At 51.7% G+C, this 12075-nt stretch overlaps 3 protein-coding genes across 3 annotated transcripts; all 3 read left to right on the forward strand.

The window, feature by feature from the left end:
* Window positions 1-609: 609 nt before the first annotated feature.
* VTN00DRAFT_10310 (uncharacterized protein) lies at window positions 610-2702 on the forward strand (the record flags this gene model as incomplete). The annotated part of the gene is made up of 3 exons (XM_069426953.1): window positions 610-808; window positions 924-1247; window positions 1303-2702. 3 exons carry the CDS (start codon window positions 610-612, stop codon window positions 2700-2702), a joined length of 1923 nt encoding a protein of 640 aa, XP_069284072.1.
* A 1316-nt stretch (window positions 2703-4018) lies between these two features.
* Window positions 4019-6006, forward strand: VTN00DRAFT_10311 (uncharacterized protein; the record flags this gene model as incomplete). Its single annotated transcript, XM_069426954.1, has 2 exons — window positions 4019-4172; window positions 4244-6006. 2 exons carry the CDS (start codon window positions 4019-4021, stop codon window positions 6004-6006), a joined length of 1917 nt encoding a protein of 638 aa, XP_069284073.1.
* A 553-nt stretch (window positions 6007-6559) lies between these two features.
* Window positions 6560-7534, forward strand: VTN00DRAFT_10312 (uncharacterized protein; the record flags this gene model as incomplete). The annotated part of the gene is made up of 2 exons (XM_069426955.1): window positions 6560-6826; window positions 6905-7534. The coding sequence occupies 2 exons, from the start codon at window positions 6560-6562 to the stop codon at window positions 7532-7534; spliced, it is 897 nt and encodes a 298-aa protein (XP_069284074.1).
* Between the last annotated feature and the right edge of the window lie 4541 nt (window positions 7535-12075).

Below are 12075 nucleotides of genomic sequence, written 5' to 3' on the forward strand. Positions count from 1 at the left end.
GGGCTAAGCGATCTGCTTTTTTTTTCGGACACAACACCATGCCGCATGCATCGATAACAGCTCCCAGCTTCACCTCGTCGACCTCACGCTCTCCACACCCAAGACCTGTCCGTTCCTCCCACGGTCCCTTCCGTCGGCAGCCCGTTCGAGTCGTTTGCCTCCATGTGGTCTCGATCCATGGCGCCTCGCCCGACGGCTCCAGCGCCCGCTGGGCTGGGCCCGCTGGCGGCATCGCCGTCGAAAATTCAGCTTGTGCTCCTCTCCTCCCTCCTCGATCGTCTCTGCTCAGTGTGACCGCGGTCTCTTGCATCTCCCCCCCCCCCTCTCTCTGTCATCCTGCTGCTGCTCCCGGTCCCCATCGCTCAATCGTACGCTCGTCCCGGGCTGCAGGCGCCATCGGCCGCTCGTCCACCCGCTGCATTACTGTGACTAACAACTTTCTCGATCCCTTCGTCCCTCCGTCTCCGCCGCCCCTCCTTGCCCTCCGTCCTCCCTGCAACGCCTGTCCTCCACGGCCTGTGCGGTCCGGGGAAAGCTGCTCCGTGTTTGCTTCTCCCTGTCCGCGTCAGAGTCGCTGCTTAAAGCTGGCCGTCGTCTCTCATCGCCATCATGGAGTCCGTCACGCCTCCAGCTTCCTCCCAGCAGAAACCGGCCCTCTCTCGATTCACCACCGCTCCCGCCTGTGATATCCCCCCGCAGGACCACTCGAGGGACTCGTCGCCGCACTCGACCCATTCCTCGGACTCCCATTCGAGGTCCAGCAGTGTACGGCGTCCGTCGTTCGGCTCCATCAAGGAAGACGTCACAGGTATGGCTTCAGCTTTTTTCCTTTCTCGATGGGATTTTGCTCTTTTGCACTCGCTATAGCCTGTGACGTGTCGGTCTCCGTCCTTACAGCCCATGTTGACGGTCATCCAATCTAGGGATCGCGCAATCTTTCGTCGATACCCAGCCGCCACCATCCCCTCAAGACGGGACCGCATCCAGCGCCACCACGATTGATATGCAGCAGACCCCGGACTTCTGCTGCCCTTGCGGCGGTTTCCTGGGCTGGAAGCAGATCCGTCTGGGCGGAAGGAGCCTCAGCAAGAGCTACAGCGACCTCCACCTGCTGGGAAGGAGCCACTCCAGAGGCTGGGCTTGGGAGACCCCGAGCCTCCGGCCCGGTCTGAAAGCCAATGAAGAGAGAGAGAAGAAGCAGGAACCGGGCCGTGCGTCTCTGGAGAGGCTCCCGGCTGAGGTTCTTGGTAAGATGCTCGTCCCTGCTTTCGTGCGCTATTCGGGGACTGACATGTGACCCAGATCAAATCATATCCAATCTAGCACTTGATATTCCTCCGAACGGCTACACGCCGCGAAATATGGACCTTATCTCATGTCTTCTGACGTCCAAAACGTTGCACTCTGCGACTCTAAGCGTATTGTACAGAAACATCACAATCCCCCACTCGGTCATCTTCTCCAAAGCCCTCAACCATATCTCCCACTACCCTGCCCTGGGCACATTGGTCCGGCGCCTGGACTTCTCGCACTTCACCTCCGTGGGCTTGGGCCGCACCAAGCAGATGAATGTAGAGATCCAGAACCTGACCGCCAAGACTTTGCTTCAGTGCTTGGAGTTGCTTCCCAACCTGAAAGAGTGCCTGCTCCAGGAGCATGTTGAGGATGATATTAGTGCGGCCATTGTGCGGAAATTGCTTACTGGTTTGCCCAACCTGCGAGCGGTCGACTTCTGCGGTTGCTCGTCTCACGGCTTTTCCGCCAACTTCCTTGAGGCCTTGACCGAAGGCCCAGGTCTTCCACCAGCCCTGCCGATGTTGAAGCGCGTCTCGCTCCACGAGTGTAGCAGTCTGTCCGCGGCTGCCTTTGAGGTTCTCCTCCCTCGTCTGGTCAACCTTACCCACCTGGATGTGGCCCATACCCAGATCACCGAAGCCGCGTTATTCTCTATCCCTCACACCGCGCGTATTACCCATCTGAACCTTTCCCGGTGCACGCGTCTTACAGGGCCTAAGATCGTAGAATTCCTGACGACCCATCCCGCTGTCTCTCACTCTCTCGTGTACCTGAACCTCCTTGCGGATGTCTCCCGCTACAGACTCCTCGATAGTGAAGACGTCACCGCTCTTCTTCCCAAGCTGCCGTCTTCACTTCGCTCCCTGAATCTGGGAGGCGCAAAGATCACCTCCGAACATGTGCCAGCCCTTATTCCTCTGACCAAGCATCTGGAGGAACTTGGCCTGGGCTCTGCGGATCTCTCCATCAACGATCTTAATTCCTTCTTCGTCCCACCTCGCCCTTCTGGCGAGGGAAAAACTCAACAGACTTGGACGCCGCCAGCCCTCCATTACCTTGACTTGACCAAGGTTCCTCAGATAACCCTGACCGCCATCTTCAACACGAACACCTGTCTTCTCATCTCCTCCAAGAGCCATCCCCTTGAGGTTCTCGAGTTCAGCGATAAGATCATCACACCGCTGGGAGAGCGGACCAAGTCTGGCAAATCCAAGATCGGCTGGGCCGTTCGGGAGCTTGGCCGGAGAGGATGGTTCGTGCGAGAGCCCGCTCCGGATGTCCAGCGACGCGCTGACGACGGGTCTCGGTGGTGGAAGATGGGCGCCAGGTGGTGGGGAATGAGGAAGATCCCGGTTGCCGTCGGCGATGTGGGCGGCCTATACGGGCACTACATGTTCAAAAAGTGAGTTGGTGGGAAAGGCTGTCCTAAATCTTTCCGTTGGGCTGTCGACTTGGCGTGTTCTCTCTACCAGCACTCTCCGTTTGCAGTTGTCTCGATCATATCCTCATATACCCCGGTCTTCCGACTTCTGGAGCGCTTGTTGATACCAGTGATTTGATGATGGGCAGATGTGAGCGGCAAGGGTTTCTGGTTTGTTTTTGGGGTTTGGTTTTCCAGCGTCATGACACGGTATTGCTTATTATGGGTCGTTTCTGATCTCCTATCCTTCGTATTTATGTTTTGCTAGCGTTATGTGGGAAAAGTTGAAAAGCAAGTTTGTGTTGGCCATTCTGTTACTGGTGTTGATATTGGGGAATTGAAAGCAATCACGACTCAGATGATGCTCTAGTTTCGTTTAATATATATATATATATATATATATATATAGTATCTTGTATATATCAAATTCAGCGCCTACCCAACTTTACCTAAACCAATACTGCTTTGCATAACACCTCTACAACTGTCTAATCTATGCCTGGACATGTAGTCTGTCTTATCTGATAAAACAGACTTGTTAGAGCCCATAGAACGCAAGAATTGGCAGGTGGGGATGGCTTATACCTAGGAATCAGTTGATCGCTGACGCATCAAATACTGTTGCAGCCTAAGAAGTGACTTTACAGGTGACAAACAATTACAGATTTAATTAAGGGCTGTTAGAGTGCGGCAAACAGGTCTTCCACCATATTCAACCTTGGAATAACTTGTAGGAGGCACCAGGGTTAGGGTTGTAAACCAACCATGTATGTGATATGCTAATGCGGGAGGCCACCCTTGTCTTTTGACTAGGATGACTTCACTGCACCTAATGTTAGATAATTACAGACCCATTTACAGGTTGTCTGAGTGCGTGACATAGGGTATATAAGCCCTAGATCCTGGCAGACCTGGGCGATCCTTCATCTACATGAGCCCTTCAGGCCAGCTTGTTTCCAGATTTGGCAACCCGATCTGAGTAAGACTGCCAACGCCAAGACCGGAGCTAAAAGCACGAGTGGCCTATCCACCACGCCGTACCCATCACAGCTCCAGTCAGGCTTCAGCTTATTCAGCCGTCACCCAGCAGTAAAGAAGTACCTAGATCTCGCCGTAACCTCACCTTGCCTTGCCTCGCGCAGGTGTTGGTGTTGCTTTTTCAAGCAACAACCTCCATCCTTCGACCTCGGACGGACAGGTCCTCTACCGCAGGGGCGCCCATTTTTTTCCTTTTTTGCCCTACCTCCAGATGGGTGGATTCACAGAGTGTGCAGGCTGTCGAGTTCGAGTTCGACGACGACGATGGCTCCTCCACCTCCGGCCCCGAGCGGAGCGGCCGCGTACAAGAAGAAGGATGGCACCTTGACCATGTCCAGGGATCGTCAGTTCGTGTCGTGGATTCCGGCTGCGGGGGGCGCAGGCGGATCGGTGACGATTATGGTGCCGCATATTACGAGTATGTAGGATGTCTTGTTTTATCTTTTTACTTCGGTTGTTGTCGGGGTTACTTGCTTACGAGGAGTTCAGATCTGCAGCAGACACCGGCCAGCAACCCAAAAGTGATGCTTAGGATCTTTGCCCAACCGCCTGGAGCGAGCGCCCCCGAGCAATACGTTTTTCAGTTCACCAACGGAGCAAATGCCCGCGCGGAGGCCGACGCGATCAAGGATGCTCTCAGCGCTGCGATCCAAGCGGCAAAGACGGCCCCCGCCGCTGCCGCCGCTGGAGAGGGCGTTTCGCCCGCTATGGCGATCGCGAGCGCCGTCTCATCGACGGGAGCCGGGGGCAAGAACTACTGGGACGACGATAACAAGCTGAAAGCCGACGCGGAGCTGCAGCAGTCGCTGCTCAAGTCGGATCCGAATCTGCAGCGGATGTTTATGGAATCGTTACGTACAAAACCTGACACCCTGACGGGCGCGCAGTTCATGTCGCAGTTCTGGTCGACCCGGATCCACCTGCTACGGGCACACGCGATCGAGAAGGCTCAGACGCGCGGGTCCTACAACGTCCTGTCGACGCTGAAGCCGCGCGTGGAGGACAACGTGACGAAGTTGAATATCAGCAAGGAGCAGATCCAGCTCATCTTCAGCCAGCATCCGCTCGTCAAGCGGGTCTACGACGAGAACGTTCCCAAGCTGAGTGAGCAGCAGTTCTGGTCGCGGTTCTTCCAGAGTCGACTGTTCAAGAAGCTGCGCGGGGAGCGTATCTCCGAGACGGATGCCACGGATGCCGTGTTGGATAAGTATCTCAAGGTCGATGAGCACGCGGGGTTGAAGATGGAGGCCCATGTGCCGCACTTTCTGGACCTGGCGGGGAATGAGGTCAATCACAGTCTGCGGATGGGTAACCGTCCGGACGTGGACATGAGACCGGCGCCCATGGATAAGGTGCCGATTATCAGGACGCTGAACAGTCTGAGTGAGAAGATCATGGCCAACGTGGCCCCTGCTGATCGTGATCCGTCCGCGCCAGTGGGTGTGGACGAAGAGACGTTCAATCAGCTGCAGTTGCGGGATCTAAAGGGTGACGAGGAGCAGAACCGTATCATCCTCAACATCCGCGACCAGAGCCGGTTCTTCTCCCAGGCGAAAGGTTTGGAAGACGAGGAGAGCCGGTTGCTTGCCAAGCAAGATCCGGAACAGATATTGAAGACTCTGCGGGCAGATGTGAAGCAGACACTGCCTTCAGACGGGACCGCCCCCCTTGGTAGGCTCGTTGAGCCGGAAGAAGACAGTGATGAAGAAGAAGAAGAAGGCAAACAAAGCCTGCAGGTTGGGTCCAAGGTGAACCTGCAACGGGCATCAGCACAGCTCTTCAATGCGATCCGGGAACGGCGGGCGCAGACGGAGGTCACGTCCAGTTCGGAGACGTACGGCCTACCCCCCGCCCTGTTCGACCGTCTGACCCTGACGCATGCCACCACGACGGAGTTCCTGCACCAGTTCTGGCAGGCGTTCCTATCCGGCAACCCGGATCGCGCGGGCGAGATTGCGTCTCTCGTCGAGTCGCTCAACCGCGCGCGGGAGCGGATTAAGTCCGTGGCAGACGATGCGGAAGCGGACCGGCAGGTTGAAGTGGAGAAGCTGAAGCAGCACGCACGGGATGTACTGGCCTCGACGGGGAAGAAGATCCGTGTGAACCTGGCAGGCGTCCCGGGCGGCGAGAAGGTGGTCAATCAGCTCATGGGACCGACCCTTCGCGCGCTGGATGTGGCAATGACGAGGTACAAAGAGGCGTTGGCAGAGGAGACGAAAGAGGCTCAGGCTCAGGCATCGTTGGCCCCTTAAAAGGAGTAGGAAGGTCATCTCGCATCATACGGGGTTACGTATTATAAAGGAGTTCCTGGGTTATGTGAAAATATCTAGTTTTCGTTTATTTTTTTTTGGCGGGCCTGTACTATAGTGTGAACCGTGAATGGAAAAATGAGGTCATTATATAGACTTAATAATAGCAGGTGTGTCACTTCCTACGTTCGTGATCGGCGCAGCTCCTCGGCATGCCGAGCCGATTCCCCAGCTCGGCCCGCATCGGCCCGCCCGCAATAATGTCACGTGTCAAAATCCAACTCGGCCGCTGACGTTCCCCCGCGGCGTCGCGAGCCTCCCCCCCCCCCCCCTCCCCTGTCCAGCACAACAAACCACGGCCTGCCGGCCCTATATATCTTCTTAACTCGAGTTTTGCTTCTATAATCCTTGACGGCCAGGCAGGTTCAAGAGAGAAGGCCGCCCGGCCGTAGAATTTCTCCCCAGAGCGCTCTCCCATCCGCCACTTCCATCATCCATCTTCCCTCAACCTCACTCGAACCGCCGCGGATCACCACGATCAATTGAACTTTTAAAAATGCTCGCCTCTGGCTTCACCAACGCACCAGTCTCCAAGTTCCTCCTCGTCTACGTGATCGCGTCATCGATCGCGCTGGCCATCTTCGACGTCAAGCACCTCGCGCACATCCAGGTGTCGCCCCACCTCTGGCGGTATGGACAGCCGTCGCGGCTGCTGGTGTGGCAGGTCGCCGGGTACGCGAACTCGACCGAGGCGCTGTTCGCGGCGATGCTGGTGTACCATTTGAGGGTTGTGGAGAGGATGTGGGGTGGGAGGAAGATGGCTGTAAGTCTATGAAGTTCTGGATGTTTATATATAGTATTTGAAATTAAAATGCTAATTGATATACGATATGTAAAATAGACATTCCTCCTCACAACTCTCCCCTACACGACCCTCCTCCCTCCCATCCTCCTCGCCCTCGTGGCTCGTCCCCTCTCCCTCAACACCCTCAACTACCTCCCCTCGGGACCGACCGCTACCGTCTTCGCCCTCCTGGCGCAGTACCACGCCGCCGTCCCGCACACCTTCAAGTACCGCATATCCACCACCTCTAACCCCTCTGACTCCAAACCGTCCCTGACACTCCTCCTGTCCGATAAATCAACCACCTACCTCGTCGCCGCGCAGCTCGCCCTGTCCCAGTTCCCGGCCACCCTGCTTCCAGCGGCGGTGGGATGGTTCGTCGGCGCCGCGTGGCGCGCGGAGATGCTGCCCGGTTCGTCGCGGTTCGTGTCCGGCGCGAGGGGAGGGTGGAGGATCCCCGCGTGGATTGTCGGGGAGAAGGAGAGGATCACTACCACCGCCGCTGCTGCCCGTCGGGGCCAAGATGACGGTGGTGAGCGGTACGAGGATCTGCGACGGAGGTTGGAGGATGAGTCTCGGGCCGCGGCGGCGAGTAGCGGTGTCGGAGGGGTTGAGGGGGAACATCAGAGGCAGAGACGGACGCAGGGAGGAGCAGGGATTTTTGAGAGGTTTAGGGGGGCGTTTTGAAACTAAACTAAAGAAAGGGAAAAAAAAGAAATTTTTTGAAATGTTCCTTTCGATATTCCGTTTTTCTGTCTTGGATGGAATGAAGTAAATGGATCGAAAATGTCCACGGAGAAGGATAAAAAAGGGAAACGGGGAAGAAAACACCTGTACTGTATACTGTATCATATATGCATGATTATCTGATCGATTGATCTATTAGTCAATTAATCATGTTTTCACTTGTCCTGTACCGTCCCATCGCTTGAAGTCTGTCTAGATATAAATACAAATACTTATTCTCTCGGCTCAGGGACCTTGGGCCCGACCTTCCCATTCACACATTGCCGTCACGACTGCGGTTGAAGGGCTCTCGTAGAAAGATACATAAGCTAGTAGACGATTTGATAGATAGAATAAGATGATCTCCTGACTGAAGGACATACATGGCCTGCGACACCGCGGTAGACAGGCCATCTGTACTTGTACAATAAAAGTCCCCACTTCATCAGATGAGCGAAGCCTGTTCAGTACTACTTGTTTATTTGTTTTTATTGACGCTCTTTTTCAGTGCCGGACGAGTCGCTCGTGGGTGCAATATGTCCTGTATCGTATGGATAAATGTATGCGTACTTGTCTACCGTAGAGAATAATACCATACGCATAGTATAGTATTTATAGCATCCTGACTCAGAGAATGGTTCAGAGGATAGCACTAGCGAGCTTTTCCTTTCATCCCTGAGTTCTACTACCGCGTACAGAACTCTACTGGATACCTAGGTAGGCAGCTACAGTAAAAGGTCTTGGGGCTATAAGACAAGAAAGCCTCTACAGACGGGCAGGGGGTTGGGACTTATAGTCGATTTAATTCAGTTCTAGGTAGGCGGAAGAACTGGTATCTAGATAGATCGGTTCGTATCTGACCCTGACTCTGCCTTTCAACTTTGAGATTGTGCCCTGCGTCTGGATTTCGAATCGATCCTGTTTGTTACTATGTTGGAATGAGGATCAGAGAGGACGCGGAGAATCAAGGAGTTTCAGAGGTTTTGGAGATACCACACTAAACATTTTCCTTACCATGGGAGAGACAGGAGTTTTCTCTCACCAAATTCACTCTTTTGTTTTTCTGCTGATGGTATGTACAGGCTGGCTAGATACCTAAGTTAGATAACTTGACCAAGCTACAACAACTGACGTGACTCTGTTGCTTGCTTGCTTAGGTACGCTTATCTTGTTGTGTTGATCGACATCACAAGATTCCGGACCTACAGCCATCCTATACTATACTACCATGCCACTCTTTAAGTTCCTTCTAAGACTGTTGCCGCCGGCCAGAGCTCCTGTTAGATATGTGGATTTTTTTGAGCGTCCTGATCGTACTCACATCTTCTTTGTTTGTCAGGATTCAAGGTTATGCTTAAGACTGCAAAGAACTTGAACTGGTGTTGCTGCTGAAGAGGGATGATATCTAAAAGCTTCCAGAAAAGGAATGGCTGTAAACGAAGGGTATAGAAACATCAGGGACTTATAGGGGCAAATAATGAAGAAAGAGATAACTAAAGTACATAAGATCTTTAGGAATAACGATGGCCATGGACTTATCTAGATTCTACCTGAATTCTTGTACAGCATAACCCAGTGAGAAGCTGCTGAATAACCATAGGCATGATCTATGAAGTTCTTGTTCAAGGAGTCCCTGAACAAGAGTCCTCCTGTAGGGATAATTTTCCCCAGCTATTCACCATCTGTCCTCTGCCCATAGGTTGGGCGATTAATCCCTTGAATCAACGCCCAGGTAAACTGATACCGCTTGGAAAGTCAGACAGTTATAATAATGCCTTGTATGTATGTAGGCATGCTAATAGAAAGGATTTCTTTTTGTGTCTGTCTGTAGATTACCTACTTACTGGCTAGCTAGTAAGGCCCTGCAGGATAAATGGATTACCTACCTAGGTAGTTTACACTATGGCCTTCTGTTTCTATTCCAGCTGTCGCCATCTTCCTTCTATTACATCTGTCTGTTGTGACTGGTTTGTTTTCCGAGCTTCGGGGATCTTCTGGGCTCTAGGTTAGAGTAGATTGCCAATGGACAGGCATGTTTTAATTGATTGACTCGAGGTTGCCTTGTTCTCCAAGGTTCAGAGTGCCCACATGGGTAAGTAGGCAATCAAGTTCAACGAAGAAGGGATCTGGAGTTGATTGACTTTGGGAGATATCTCTTGAGTATCTGGGCGTTACGCCGCGCAGTACAGCATAACCTAATGATGTAACTATCTATGTGCCTAACGAACTATCTATGCTTGATTGACAGACTGATTGACCAACTGTTTTAAATCTAAGAAGTTGTTCATTCATTCGACCGTGCTGAAATAAAATGAGGTAGAGAAACCAGCTTACTGGATGTACTGGATGGACAGTATCCTGGACTAGTTAAAGAAGCTATACCATATATTTAATCAAGAACATGCACGTCCGCTTTTTAATTTTTCAACTCAGCGCTGGAACATCCCAGCAGAAGGTCAGCTACCCGCACCAGCCTTTCCCACACAGCAAGCATCCAAGCTCTTCCGCCTATCTGACTGGTCTCTTGAGGCCATTTCCATGTTGAGATCTATCAACCACTATTATAGTATTGATTCTGCCAACTCTACGCATGTTTGTCTTCGTAACCGACGATACCTCCTGACAGAGGCTATTCCACATACACACAATCCGTCACTATCTGTAAACAAGTACTCCGTTAGACACCGGAATGGGCCCGTCTTGGAAACGAAGCTTCTGAAAGCTGCTCCTTACTTTAGGTAGTATATCTGCCAGATTAACAGCAGCGCAGTCCGCAAGAAATGTCTGCCAGCTCTGCTCGTCAGGATGTTGGATCGTCGTTGAAGTGATACCAGTCCCTGCTGTGTCTTCTGACCTGGCACTCACGCAGACCTACTCTCCAGTTATGTTTACAAAAACGTGGGAAATGAAGAAGATCGTCGTCTTCTAGTACAAGAGACTAGCAGACTAGCACAGGGGGACGAAAACTGTATCTCACTTTCAGTCATGTAACGCCCAAGCGATTCGAGAAAATCAAAGAGCAGAGAACGGAACTTCGATGCATGGATCTGTGACGAGAAACAGAGACCTTGTTCTCCTGGTCATTAAGTTGTACAGTATCTTTTACTCGATTCTTTTATGCTTCTATCTGACAATTCCAGCCACCTTCTTGTCTCTCCAAGATCGACATGACATCTACCTAGCGTCTGCGGAATACGACAAATTAAGGGAGAGCTTCCCTCAGGGGACCCCCAGTCATCCTTGTTCATGTGCCATTTTGGACCATGAGATACCACCTGGCCAAATCATTCTAGCATTTGCATGCGTTCAAACCAGAACTTGGAAGCGGAACGTAAATTACAGTATGAGCAACGAGAGCTGTATCTGGCAAAGAGGGGTAAACTCTGAAGCTCCAGTCGGATGATATGAAGCCTCACCTAAGGCCGTTATGGGCGTGGTGACAGTTTGGCTACAATCCAAGTCCCCTTATCCTAATAGCCTTATCACGGATATTTTCATATGCAGACTCTATGATTTATGTAGAAAGCTTCGCGGTGAGATGTTAGAGCATACTCTGGATCTGAATAACGTAGGTAGACAGAAAAGGCGGAGAAATCAGCAATAAGGCTATCCTTTTCTGGAAAGCCAGACATAGCTTTTGAGACAAAAGTGGTGGTGCTGGATGGACAGATTGCAAATGATGATTTGGGAACAGTGCAAGACCTGGGCAAAGAAGCCGGATACATGATCAGTAAGGTGTATATAGGAGATTGAGGATGATGCAGAATTATCCCTTTCCATCCTTACAGGCTGTTAAAAAGCATCGACAATCTCAGAGAAATGACTTTATCAGAATAGGCCCGATAGCCAAGTCTAGATAGTTTTAATTAATCATTTTATTGCATTTGGAATTGCCAACTTGCTTTTGCGCTCGTGTTTCTACGCAGATCAAATCCGACACAACCCAATTGAAATAGATCTCAGTCAATCTGCTCCTGTCGACACCATATCCGAAAAATAGTGGAAGCAGTTATTCTCTGCCAACCAGGAGCGCTAAACAGTGGAAACCCCAGTAATTACATACACCACAAAACGATCCCTCTGGTGGTGCTATAGCGAACAATTAGGGCCGTTTTGGAATAGCGTATGCCATGACTCGACTGTCCAAAACATCACAAAGTGCTTTAAATAGCTTTGCTTATGATTATAATTATGAACCATGAGCTATGAAGGTCCTGATTTCCTGCTTGCTGTAACGACGGGCCTAGGACTTCTTAGGCAGAGGGCCGTTGGGTTTATCTTGAAGGACAGAAGACAAGGGAAAAGATAGATAATAGTCGTTACTAGCAATGCTAACTCTAGGATTGCTATTTGAGTTGACCACGGGGTCCTAATCCCCATGGTTAAGGAGTGTCTTATATACATCTTAAGTTCTGCCCGGAAATACCTATCCGGTGGATCATGGCTATGGATGGATCAAGGGTCATGTTGGATCAAGAGGTCGGATGGATCAAGGGCCCCAA

The sequence above is a fragment of the Thermoascus crustaceus genome (assembly GCF_041956765.1).
Source record: "Thermoascus crustaceus strain CBS 181.67 unplaced genomic scaffold VTN00scaffold_9, whole genome shotgun sequence".
NCBI classification, from domain to species: domain Eukaryota; kingdom Fungi; phylum Ascomycota; class Eurotiomycetes; order Eurotiales; family Thermoascaceae; genus Thermoascus; species Thermoascus crustaceus.